Here is a 13883-nt window from a genome sequence, read left to right as displayed (position 1 = left end):
CAGTTACTGGAGAAACTTTTTCTACTTTTACTTGAGTAAAATGAAAACCAAAATGTTTTAACTAAAACCAGAAACATCTGGACTTTCTCTCAAGTTTCAAGAGTTTTTTTCCTTAAACTCATTTGGAAAAAATTTATTTTGTTTCTTTTGCTGCTCATATAAATTATTGTCATTTTGTTCCCTAAAATACTAAATATTCACTTAATTTTATATTTTGGCTCAACTGAAGGAGTTGTTGAAGCGAATGCTGCTGTTGGCAGGAAAGATCTCCTGTAGCAGTCAGTGTTACAGTGAACCTGAAGACGCCTCTGACTGAAGACAGTCTGATGTCATTTTCAAATATTAAATAATTGATAATTTCATCAGTTACTCAGTATTAAACGTCTTTGCCAAATATTTTTGTACTTTTGGTTGAAAATGAAAAAACAATATTATCGTTTATCACAATAACTTCTGATCGTCCAGGAATATTTATTATCGTCATGATTTTTTTGTTCATGTTTGAATTTAGTTGAATTTCTTGTTTAACTGCCTCTCTGGAACAGGAAGTAAAGATTTCCACTTCCTGCTTTGACCTCAGGCTGCTGGTGAAAATCCTCCCTGGTTCTGAACTTTGACGCCCTGCGGCGGCGGCCATCTTGAAGCCCCCTTTCACTGGTGTCGGAGCGTGGGCAGGATTGGGATCGGAGCGGGAATCGCTGTGGCGATCGTTCCCTGGCCTCCTCTGACCCTCGCGTCGTGTTTCCGTGTCGGAGCTCTTGATTCAAGTAGCGAGGCTCGAGGAATGTGATTCGCTTTGCTGTCCAGTCCAAGTTTCCCTTCATCTCTCCATGATTTGTCGAGCTAAGCTAGCGTTAGCGCTGTTTGGTCTGCTCAGTGCCTCCTCGCTCTGTCCGGGCCGTTTGGTCGCTGATTCCCGAGCGTTTTTTGTACTTTTACAGAAACATGATGAGTTTGTGCAGGTTTGGAGAGAAGCACCTAAGCGCTCCTGCGGGGTGCCGGTTTGTCTTCTTCCTAAGCTTTCCTGGGGAAGTTTGAGGGAGTTTTTTGTCAGAATCCTCTCCGTGTGCGTCTATCCGAGAGGAGGTGAGGCACAGCTTCATCCACAGTGCGGCGCTAGAGTGCCGTGTCGAGGCTGCGTTCAACCGCTGCGCAAATGTTGCGTTAAAAAACAAGAATCTCTTTAAACACTTTGTGATATGTTTGCTCCCTCCTGAACCCCAACCTTCCTCGCTGCCCGACTCAAGTTTTAAACTTTTTCTGTTTTCTTACACACATATATATATATATTTACTATATATATTTATATAGAGCCTTTTGTCCTGGGAATGCTGATAAAACACGTAGCACAAGAGTTCCTGGGCGGATCCAAAGAAATTTGTCCGTTGTCGTTTCGAAACGTCCGGAAAGCGACGAATGCGATTCTGAAGTCCGATTTTCTCGACTGAAGAAGAAGAAGAAGAAGAAATGGCAGCGAAGAGGAGACGACAGATCACAGAGGAGACGAAGGCGGATCTGACCCGGAGGAACTACTTGGTCGGGCTGGAGCGAGAGGCGGCGCCTGATTGGTTGGAGGAGAACGCCGTCAGAGGAAGTGGTCACTCATCATCCTGATGAACTCTGGCACCTTGGACCTGCGGAGGAAACGGAAACCGGGTCAGAAGAGGCGACTTTACGAGACGCTACGCCAGGGGTGTCCAAGGTGAGGCGCGGGGGCCACATGCAGCCGCCTGCAGTCATCTGAAAGGTCCAGATTTATTTGGAAAAACTCCCAGAACTTTTCAAAACAAAAAGCGTTTTTCTTTTTTCAGTCGTATTTTTTCCTTTTTTTATATCTCAGTAATCTCGTGTCCCCTCTCGGGTCCCCGACCCGTACGTTGGGAACCGCTGTTCTAGGCTACCAAAACTTTTTCTCATATTTGTGGTAAATTATTTTTTCTGCTTTGTTTCATGAAAATGTTGCAACTTTAATTTCCTGCCGACGAGTTAGAAAAGACAACAAAAGAAAAAACCACAGAAGAAGAATCCGGCGTCTTTCTACAGTAAAGAAAAGTCAAAAGTTATTCAGCAGCAACTCCTTCAGTTCATCTAGGAGAGAAAAACAATTCAAAAGTAAAAATCTGTTTTCAAGTGGAAAAGGAAATAGAGTTAGAGGCAGTTCAGCCAATCAGAGACGTTTTTACTGAATGATTATAAATTAAAAGTGAATTGTTGCCGTCGATTTAAAAATCAAACCAGGAAGTTTCATTCCTGCTTCCAGCCTGGAAGAACGTGTAGCTATATTTATATTTATCATATTTTAGTTTCACAGCAAACTTAAAACCAAAATTTGATATAAAAACCAGTTTTCAGCAGTTAAAATCCCTTTTCAATCAAATGTTTCTAATGATTCTGTTTTTTTTAATCTTCACTTTTTATTTCTAATGCTTTTTAAAGTTTCTGCAAATATTTGACTCAACAGTTTTTGACAATTTTCAGTAAAAATTTAATTTTTTTATCAGTTTTGTTCTTGAATCCTTGAAAGTATGAATAATTTTCTGCTGTTCACTTCAACTTGTTCAGCATTCAGTGTTTATTTGTGATTTTGTATGAAATGTTCATTTTCCTGGTTCATCATTTTATTTCCTGTTTAATCCTGAAAACGTGAAGCTGAATAATCGAAGCCAAACGATGAGAAATGAGTTTTTTGGCCTGAAATTTAGGAAGCTGATGATCTGAGTTAAAGATACGACAGCAGGTTAGTGCAGAAGTGAAATCTTCTGACCATTCAGGGGGAGGAGAGTTTGCTGCGGTTTACATTTGTCCCATGGGGTTTGGTCCATCGCCCATGGCGGCGGCGTGGTGGGCGGCGGCCAGCGAGAGGGGCGTCCCATCGGACGTGACGGTGACCTTCTCCTCTTCGCGGCGCTTCAGACAAGCCGCCTTGGGGTTCAGGTTCCTCTCTGGACACAAGAACAACGAAAATCATTCGTCTTCTGATTTCCAAAACTTTCTTCTATACGGAAGAGGATTAGTGCCACCAAAAAAAAAAATATGACTTCTCAAAATTTTTACCGGACCCTCAAAATTCTGACTTTCCTCAAAATTCTTTTAAATTCAATCTCAAAATTCTGACTTTTTTTTATCTAAGAAAAAAATCTGAATTTAATTTTTTTATCGAGTTTCAGAATTCCACATTTTTTTCTCAGAATCTTTACTCCAAACTCAAAATTCTGACTTAAATTTTTACTTTCTTCTAAATTTTGACTTTAATTTCAGAATTCAGATTTTTTCTCTCTGAATTATCAGTTTAAAAACATAATTCTGACTTATCAGAAAATGAGTCAAAATTCTAAAACAGACCAAACAAAAAACTATTTTTTTATCATGTTGATCACAAATGATCTATCTTGTGTAAATAGCAAACTGAAGCAACAGGTGTTGCTGCTGCTGCCCCTGCTGGCCCAGCCTGTCAGTGCAGGCTCCAGGTTGTGGTGCTGACCTCTGACTTGCTGCTCCAGACTCAGGATGACGGCGACGGCCTGGTGCAGGATCAGCAGCTTGGTCTGCGGCTTGTCGCTCTTCAGGTGGAGCTGCACCATCCTGCCCAGCTCCTTGAACGCCTCGTTGATGTCGCGGACGCGCAGCCGCTCCCGGGCGTTGTTGGCCATCCTGCGCTCTCGCTCCCGCTCCATCTTCTGCTCCGGACTCAGATCCTCGTCGTCGTTGTTGCTGGAGTGACGAAAGAGGAGCAGCGAGGGAGGAAGAGGAGAACCGGGAGGGAGGCAGCAGATTTCAGGATAGAAGGTCAGTTTACATTGACACGGTTTGTGCAGGTTCCACCAACGCAAACGTAAGACTTTTTAAGACCTTTATGAATAAAATTTAAGACCAATGTCACAACAGAGAAGTTCAAAAGAAATGCAGGGGAACAAAACCAAATCTTTTGGGTTGTTTTGGGCTCTCGGCATCAACTTTGTTCTTCTCACGTGGCGTAGAGCTAGCTAGCAAGCTAGCTAGTAAGCTAGCTAGTTAATTAGCTAGTAAGCTAGCTAGTTACTTAGCTAGAAATCTAGCTAGTTAATTAGCTAGAAAGCTAGCTAGTTAATTAGCTAGTAAACTAGCTAGTTTCTTAGCTAGAAAGCTAGCTAGTTAATTAGCTAGTAAGCTAGCTAGTTAATTAGCTAGAAAGCTAGCTAGTTAATTAGCTAGTAAACTAGCTAGTTTCTTAGCTAGAAAGCTAGCTAGTTAATTAGCTAAAAAGCTAGCTAGTTAATTAGCTATCAAGGATTAGCTTGTTACGGTTAGCTTTAGCCACCTTGAGTCATCAAACCCAGTGGCTCCAAAAACCTACATAGAAGATATGAATTTCTTGCTATGACAAAATTTAGCAGGAGATTCATGTATTTTAGGCCAAATTTTAAAAAATGAATTTAGGAAAGTCTTGCATAAAAAGTAAAAAGTTCATAAATTATATATAAATCATCAGCTATAGCAGGACTTCGAAACAATCCAGCTAATGACGAAAACAAACTAACAGTGTCTCCGAGTCTTTTGGCCTTTTATGGTGATATTCTCTCATAATAGAGGAAAGAATATTGAGAAATTTCTTCAAATATTCTAAAGTAGGTTTAGAAAAATCATTGATTGCCAAAAACATTCTGAAAATCAGTGAAATCCTCTAGATAGACATATTTATATAGAGAGGTCAATGGGGAACAATATGAATATGAATATTGGCCCAAAGTTTAAATAAATCAATTCTTTGATTTTGAACAAACTAAATCAAAGCAGAAAACATTTTCAACATTAAAACATCATCATCATCATCATCATCATCATCATCATCATCATCATCATCATCATCATCATCACCATCATCATCATCATCATCATCACATTAAACATGGCCGCCACCATCGGTATAAACTCAGGGTTCAGGATCCAAATGTTTCAGATCTGGTCGTCCTCCAGGTCAACAAAGGAACCAGATAAACGTTTCGTTATCTCTGGAGGAGCGAAGCCGACCGGCCGCAGCCGGGCCGGGTCGCCGTGCGGTCGGCTTCCCGCCCAGGGCGCAGCGGGGCGGCGTTGGTTGGGAATATGAACGGAGGGCTCTACTCTGTTGTGTGAGAAGCAGCTGAATCCAGGCTCAAGACCGTGGAGAGACACCAAGTTACCCAGCAGCTGCTCTTCCACTCAGATCCGCCTCCCGTCCTTAAAGCCGCAGCAACTTTCATGAAAAAATATCCAGTTTAATATGAGACAGATAATCTGTGAAAAAATCCACCTTCTCTCTAAGCTCGAACTGTCATCGGAAGATACAGCCAATCAGAGCCAGGAGGCGGGGCTTAGCGCTGTCAATCATCGTCGTCATTGCGCTCCTTAATATCCGAACGCCGGAGAAACAACTTACTGTTACTGAGAAACTGTTTTAACCGCTGCTGTCATGGGTGGCTATGCTAACTAGCTTAGCATTCACAACATGTGAGGAGATCGATCGTTTCTCAGATTATCTGTCTCAAACGTAGCAACAGTCAACAAATATGTAAAACATATTTTTAATGAAAGTCACAACCTGAACTTTACAAGCTGCCAGTAGAGGGAGCACTAAGAGGCGGACGCCTGGTGGAGGCAGGAAGTCTCTGAGGTTTTCAGCTGATTCTCATCACACTTGATCACTTCATCAAGTTCAGAGGCTGGTTCCCAGCGTACCCCCACCCCGGCGGAGCGCCCTGGGCGCGCCGCCGGGGTGGGGGTACGCTGGGAAGACGTGCGTCCCAGGCCAGCTGAGGGGTTTGATGGAAGCGAACGTCTGGGCGGTGGGCGGGGTTACCTAGATCTTGACCTCTCTATGGCCTTGAGCTCCTTGTCCAGGTCGTCCTTCTTGTCCAGCGGCTTGGTGTCCTGCAGCAGGTTCTCGTCTCCCTCGTCCTCAGACTTGATCTCTGAGCTCACTGAGGACGTGCTCTGACCCTGGAGGCCGCCGGACAGGGCTGCAGGGGGAAAACAGGGGTCAAAAGTCAAATGGAACAAACTGGGGAGAAACTAACCTCATCCTCAGTACTTCAAACGAAAGATTAACTGATGACACCATGCAACTGCTGCTGATTATCCAGCAGAATCCAACCAACCAACCAACCAACCATCCATCCATCCAACCAACCAACCAACCAACCAACCAACCAACCAACCAACCAACCAACCAACCAACCAACCAACCAACCAACCAACCAACCAGCCAACCAACCATCCATCCAACCATCCATCCACCCACCCACCCACCCACCCACCCACCCACCCAACCAACCAACCAACCAACCAACCAACCAACCAACCAACCAACCAACCAACCATCCATCCAACCATCCAACCAACCAACCAACCAACCAACCAACCAACCAACCAACCAACCATCCATCCAACCAACCAACCAACCAACCAACCAACCAACCAACCAACCAACCAACCAACCATCCATCCATCCAACCAACCAACCAACCAACCAACCAACCAACCAACCAACCAACCAACCAACCAACCATCCATCCAACCAACCATCCATCCATCCATCCAACCAACCAACCAACCAACCATCCAACCAACCAACCAACCAACCAACCAACCAACCAACCAACCAACCAACCAACCAACCAACCAACCAACCAACCATCCATCCAACCAACCAACCAACCAACCAACCATCCAACCAACCAACCAACCAACCATCCAACCAACCAACCAACCAACCAACCAACCATCCAACCAACCAACCAACCAACCAACCAACCAACCATCCATCCAACCAACCATCCATCCATCCAACCAACCAACCAACCAACCAACCAACCAACCAACCAACCAACCAACCATCCAACCAACCAACCAACCAACCAACCAACCAACCAACCAACCAACCAACCAACCAACCAACCAACCAACCAACCAACCAACCAACCATCCATCCAACCAACCAACCAACCAACCATCCAACCAACCAACCAACCCATCCAACCAACAAACCGACCAAACGAACCAACCAACCAACCAACCAACAACCAACCACCAACCAACCAACCATCCATCCAACCAACCAACCAACCAACCAACCATCCAACCAACCAACCAACGAACCAACCAACCAACCAACCAACCATCCAACCAACCAACCAACCAACCATCCAACCAACCAACCAACCAACCAACCAACCAACCATCCAACCAACCAACCATCCAACCAAACCAACCAACCAACCAACCAACCAACCAACCAACCAACCAACCAACCAACGAACCAACCCTCCCTCCTTCCATCACTAAGATTCTGTAACTTATTTTGTGACCCCGCTTGGTGTCTCATGACCCCTCTGGGGATCTTGACCCCTACTTTTGGACCCCCTGATTTAAACCATTAAAATAGCAGATTACTGTAATAATAATAATAGTATTGATGTTTGGCCTTTGCTCTCTGCGTTCAGTGATGACAGCTGCATCATTTCCAGCCAGTAATCTTCTAATAACGGGTGGGTACCTTGTGATCCGTCTCTCTACATGAACAGGTGATGAAGGTGAGTTTCCCTGTGAGGTTTGCCGCCTCGGCTGTTTATGAAGGGCTGCAGAATAAACGCGCGGCTCCTGGTTGTTCTGCCAGAGCCCAGCGTTTCTTCTCCTCTCACCTCATTACCCAGCTGGCTGCGGTCGCCGCTGGATGAACTCTGCTGCCAGCGGACTCATTTTCAGCCTTATAAAAACAGCCCAGCTCAGGGCTAATTTGCTGCACACTGAGCTCAGACTGCCTTCCTCCTCAATATTCACTCTGCAGATTTGCTCGGCTTTTTAACGCTCTGGCAGTGAAATGCTCCTCAAATTTAGTCACAAAAACTTTTTGACTCATTTTCAGCTTTGCTTGCAGCTGATTTCTTTATTTTCTGCATTGCTAACAGGTTAGGAAGAAATGAAGGCAGTTTGGTTCATCAGGAAGAAATGCACTGAAATGTTTGATTTAAAAATGTTTTTGGAAACATTTAATGCTTCAGCATCATTTGCTCAGATGGATCCTGCCGGGTCGGACCGGCGCCGGGCCTTACCGCGGTACGGGTCGGGCTGGCTGAGGTCCGGTGAGGTCGCCGACTGGACCGGCAGCTGAGGAACCGACACCTGACCCCCCATGGAGTGGCCGCCGCGTAAACTGCCCACGCTGCCGCCATCTTCTCTGTGAGAGCCCACCTGCAGACAGACAGAGGAGAGCTGTCACATCCGGCCTGCAGAGGGCGCTGTGGCGAACCTGAACGCTGCAGGGAGCGGAGAACTTCACAGATCAAACATCACAGATTAAACATCACAGATCAAACATCACAGATCAAACATCACAGATCAAACATCACAGATCAAACATCACAGATCAAACATTACAGATTAAAAATTACAGGATGTTTACATTGATGTTTTTCTCCAGTTATGGTGAATTTACTGGATTAAACTGGATTAAAATAAAAAACACCTGGATTATGGAAAGTGTAAATTTAGGAATTAAATATTTTTAATAATCTTAAATTTGACATTTCATGCTAAATCTGTTGGATTAAACAGAAATTGGACTGAGTTGGTCTAATTTATTTTAATAAATATCATGTAATTGGAAATAAATTGGACTGGATGATGTGGACAAGCAAAATGCAGATTAATTTAGACCTGATTAATCTGGAGAGCAGAGATTATTTGTATTAATCTGGACTGTAATGTTTTGTAATTCATTGGATTAAATTAATCAGTTTAACACAAGAAGAAAATAATCTTTGAATTAAAGAAATAGGAAATACGAGTCGTTGGTGTTTGTTTGCACCTGAATAACTGAAGTTTTATTGTAAATTCATATTAAAATATTTTTAAATGATTTTGATGTTTTTCTCATTATTCTGAAGAAATTTGATGTTATTGAACGTTTTAGATGACAGCAAAGGAAGAACTAGGACTTCTTTGATTATTACACATGCAATTGTTTTACTATGAATTATCCTCCCTATAAAATTAATTTTTCTAAATAAAGCATTATTTCCTAAAATTAATAGCTTAAAAGTGATTTTTATTCTTTTGTTTGCATCTTTTTCTGCTCGTCTGCAGATGTTGCAGTTCCGCCTGCGCCCAGCAGAGGGCACCGTCCATCTTTCTAACAGAACTTCTTCTTCAGGAGTTTCGGAGCCACCGCCGCGCTCCGTCTTCTCTTTATCAGTTTTATGTCAAGTTCAGATTCAAATTCAAATTTAGACGTCAGAAATTTAAATTTCTTTTTGTTCTGGAAGTCTGGGGTTTTTGTTTTTCCCTGTTTTTCCCCAGGGGTGTGTGAGTAGTTTACTGAATCCTGTCCATCTGTCTCACACACACACACACACACACACACACACACACACACACACACACACACACACACACACACACACACACACACACACACAGAGCACAACTGACAATTATCTTAATGCCCATATGTTTAATTGTGGGATTGTAATTCCCAGGGCTGCGCGCGGCTTCCAGCCGGGACTGGCGGCGTTGGCGCCGGATGGGTCCCGACTCGTTCTGCGTTCGGCTGATTGGGGTGCCAACGTCTGCGGGCGCCACGCGCCTCCAAACGCCCGCTCATTCAGCTTTGTTTTTAATTTGGGACGCTTCGGCAGGTCACTGGATCTGGACCGAGACGGAAGGTCCAAATTCGCCTGTTTTTTCTTTATTGTTTTTAAATATTTCAGATCAAACTAATTTTAATATCAGAGAAAGGATCATTCTCTGAGCTGCGAAAAGCTGTTTTGAAATAATGAAACTTGTGTTTCTCCTTCAGATTTAAATAAATCTGGATAAAAATCTGAAATTTCTTTCATTCCACATCAGATCCATTAATAAACAATAATGTTTCTTTCTCTTTTAAAAATCAAATTACAGACATTTTCCATGTTAGAGTTCTCTAATATTAATATTTATTCTTATATTTTGTTGTAAAGTTGACCTAAAAGTCTAAATAAATGAAGCTTCAACACAAGATGGCCGCCCTGGACGTGATGACATCACTCTGAACTATGGAAACTTTCTTGAGTTTCGGGGAACCTGATCGTTGGACTTTCTCCATCAGGATCTTCAGCAGAATCTGATGACAGCAAACAGGAAACGCCCTGAACCTGTCAGCTGGTTGTTCCACATTCGGCAGCAAAAACGGTTTTAGTTCAGCGATTCCTGCTCCATCTGCGTTTATCCAGTCCGGTCCGTTTGCCTAGAAAGTCCAGTTCGTACCAGAAAACCGAACTCTGGTTCGGTTACGATCCATATGTGAACGCCCAGCGTCCAGAGACCGCTCCAAAAACAAGAAGTTGACTCCAGCGCAGGGCATTCTGGGTAAATACAACCAAAACAAATGCTAGCTAGCCAACGCTAACCGGCTAAAGAAATCCTTAAATCGCTAAAATCTGGTGAACGTGGTGGAGCAGGAAGTTGCTCTCAGCATCTTCAGAGGTTTTTGTGTTGCTTCCTTCAGTGGTTCTTGGTGCAGCGCCCCCACAGGCCGGGAGGGGAACCGGCTGGTTTGGGTCAGAACCGCAGCAGCTGGACAGGAACAGATTGAGTCTCAACTGGACCATCAGGTGGGGAAATTTGCTTTTATACACTTTTAGTCCAGACTTTGGAAAAGTGGAGAATCAAATTTGTGTGGTTCTTGAACTGCAGTCGGGGCCACATGAAATCATTCTCAGGGTCCCAAATGGCCCCCGGGCCACAGTTTGGACACCCCAGGCTAACCTGCGGTGAATTGATGTGGATACAACAAAAAACTTTGATGTAAAGAAATCTGAACTGATTTCAGTTGCAGAGAAAGAAAGACTTTGATTTTACTGAATTATTATTTTATTCAAACTGGAGAAACTTTATGAAACTGAATCGGCTTCCAAACCTTCTGGATGAATTTATTTAAATCGGATTTCTTTTAACATAACTGCATTATGTTTATGTATGAACCCGGTCCGGTTAATCCGGTCCTGTTCGGATACCTTCAGTTTGCTGATGTGCTGTGGAGTAAATAAAGTGATTCTGGGAATCAAATCCCAGAGTGCCGGTTAATCCAGCTGGCTGACGGCGGCTCCTGCCCACCACATGCCAAACTCCCCGCTCGCTCGCTCTCTCGCTCGCTCGCTCGCTTCATGCAAATATCACAAAATGTCGCCGGCGCTCGGCGGCGTGTGCGCTCCTTCCTCGACCTCCTTCTTCTCGCTCCTTTGTTTATTACTTGCAGCTCCGTCGTTTGCTCTGCCTTTCATCGCCGCCTGGGTTCCCAAATGCAAAATGGCAGCAGGGAGGCAGGCAGACAGGGCGGCGTACATTTTTAATGGAGGGTTTTTATATTTTAAGAAGCCGTCCCTCATTTAGCTCAACTAGGAGGCGCAGACAGAGAAGGAAAATATAAATAAGTGAGAAATGAGCCGATGCCACGCCCAGTTTCCCACCTGATCAAACTGCCTCATGGAAACATGGACCGACACACACTTAGGAAAGTCCCAGGTTCTTTGAATGCATCACCAGAGGGAGTTATCAATCATGAAAAAATGTATTTAAACAGCAAAAGGCTTCATTTTACTGAACAATTATTACCTTTTTGTCACTACGTGTTTCACAAAAACAGCCTAAAAGACAAATTAATGAATCCATAAATGTTTATTTTCCAGTAGTTCTGTTGAATATCAAATATATATTACTTCCCCATGAAGTAAATTTTCATTTCTGATGTGAGAAACTTTAACTGGACGGCTGATAAACAAGAATCAAATTTATCTGCAGAATCAAGATGTTGAAAACTTTAACATGTATCCTCAGCGCTCCTCATCATTTCTCCTTATTTCCATCATCCTATTTGGTTTTTCCACTGAGGGGAAATTCCAATAAAGCCGGTCGGGATAATAAAGATTCGCAGAGGAGGTGCTGAGTGGCTGTCATGAGTAATCCTGCTGATTGCTGCGATCGTCGCAGAGAGAGAAGCGGCAGGACGAAGACGAAGGAGAGGAAAACGGAGAGGAATCTGTGACACACACATCCAGACAGATTCATCACGCGGCTGCAAACGGTAACGGACACGTCGGCTCCCGAACTGCAGCCACGCCACCGACAGCAGAAATGTTTCACCAACTCCGCAAATTGTAATATTTCATCTCATATTAGCCGGATATCTGCAATTTCCAATTGTCGTTTCCAATTATCTCAGATGAAGCACATTTGGCCACAAAAAAGGAGAAGTGGAGGAAATGAAAGTGGAAGTATAATCTGAGATAAACAAAGACTGTTTAGACTCGGCGCGGCTCGACCCGACAACACTCTGGGAAACTCAGCCGATCTGCTATGTCTGCAGGAAATCTGCGATTTTAGAGATGAAAACCGTCGGGACGGCGACAAACCTCGGCTCAAGGTTTTCTACATTCAACAACTTTCTTCAGTTTTGAAGTTTGTTGGGTTTCAGAAGCTGCTCTGTGTCCTTCATCATGTCAGATCCACTCAAAACATGCAAATCCTTCTGACAGCACAGCCTGACAAAGCCTTAAAGAAGCGTGGCAAAAGCAAAGGAGGTGGATCAGCCTGGTTCCATCCACGGCTAACGCAGACAGGCTATCTGCACACAGATATTAATCTGCACACGATATTAATCTGCACACAGATATTAATCTGCTCCAACTTCATGACCATCATGAGACGGTCTTCAGTCAGAGGCGTCTTGAGATTCGTTGTGAAACTGACTGCTACTGGAGCTGCTTCCTGCCCACAGCATCAACATCCACTGGGTTTCCCCAGAGTACTGGTTCAGCTGGTGATTGTCCAGTCAGTCATCAGCAACTGAGTTTAAAAATGTTGACAGAAAATATCACCTGACAATAATATTGGAAGATGGAAGATTAATGGCTGGAAGTCTTAAACATGGAAACATTTTAAAAAGACTCAAATAAAGTAGCAAAGCTGAGCCTGGTGGCCCGCCAGGCTGATAATACTCTGAGTTACGACAACATTTGATTCCTGTTGGGATGAACAGAGAACTCTGAACTGAACTGTTCAACAGAACAGAAACATTCTCTATTTCTGTTTCATGAGTCTGTTAATATTCAACTTTTAATAAACCGCAGCCTCTCAAATATCCTCCAGTTTTCAAATAATAATAATACAAACCAATTTATTCCTTCGTCACATCATGTGGAGATGAACCACATTTTTTCAGGCCTGTTCCTGAACACAGAACAAAGACTAGAATGGAAACCGTCTGACGACACGAAGAAGGCAGAATTATCTGTTAAATACGAGGAACAGAGAAGACTGCCTGCAACTGAACGGCTCAAAAACAACAAGATGAGAGCTTTGGAGTGGTCTAGTCAAAGTTTAGACTTAAAGGGACGACCTGAAACCGGCTGTTTCTGCTGAAAAACATTCAGTCTAAAATAAAACCGTTTCTACACGACCAGTTGAGGTTAGGTAGACGGTTTGGGAAATCTTACACCAAAACTCGTTTCATCTGAAACACGTAAGAAATGGAAGAAAATCTTCCAAACTTCCCCCAAGAGAACCAGTCAGGTTGTGAATGCAGAGAAACACACAGCGTGTAAATAAAGCGGAGAGCAGCGTGAACATTCCCAAACATGGCCGTAAAGCTCTCCTCTGCAGAACCGGCTGACAGAATGAAAGCACCTGTTATAACACAGCCAGGCTGGACGTCGCAGGGGAAACGCTGCAACATTTTCCAGTGGCGTGACATGCATGCATGCATGCATGTGTTCCTCTAATGAGCCTGAAACCAACAGAGGAAGATGTGTGGCTGACTCTGCTACATGTCAGAAAGAACCAGAAACTAGAAAATTTAAAGAAAGATGTAGGAAAAAATGAGTTGCATGGAAAAA

At 43.6% G+C, this 13883-nt stretch overlaps 1 protein-coding gene across 1 annotated transcript in view; it reads right to left on the bottom strand.

Annotated features, from left to right (window-relative positions):
- Positions 1-1321: 1321 nt before the first annotated feature.
- The window catches only part of LOC129351982 (transcription factor 4-like), a gene marked incomplete at its 5' end in the record, with an annotated part of 105489 nt that continues 92927 nt past the window's right edge, over positions 1322-13883 (bottom strand). Inside the window, 5 exons of the mRNA XM_055020826.1 lie at positions 1322-1634; positions 2798-2942; positions 3482-3711; positions 5816-5975; positions 8067-8205. Of these exons, the coding sequence (XP_054876801.1) occupies positions 1586-1634; positions 2798-2942; positions 3482-3711; positions 5816-5975; positions 8067-8205 (723 nt within the window). The remainder of the gene's footprint in view (positions 1635-2797; positions 2943-3481; positions 3712-5815; positions 5976-8066; positions 8206-13883) is intronic.

The sequence above is a fragment of the Poeciliopsis prolifica genome, unplaced genomic scaffold (genome assembly GCF_027474105.1).
Source record: "Poeciliopsis prolifica strain line A6 unplaced genomic scaffold, Auburn_PproV2 SCAFFOLD071, whole genome shotgun sequence".
NCBI lineage: Eukaryota > Metazoa > Chordata > Actinopteri > Cyprinodontiformes > Poeciliidae > Poeciliopsis > Poeciliopsis prolifica.
The sequence above is the reverse complement of the archived record's forward strand: the minus strand, read 5'-3'. Positions and strand labels throughout refer to the sequence as shown.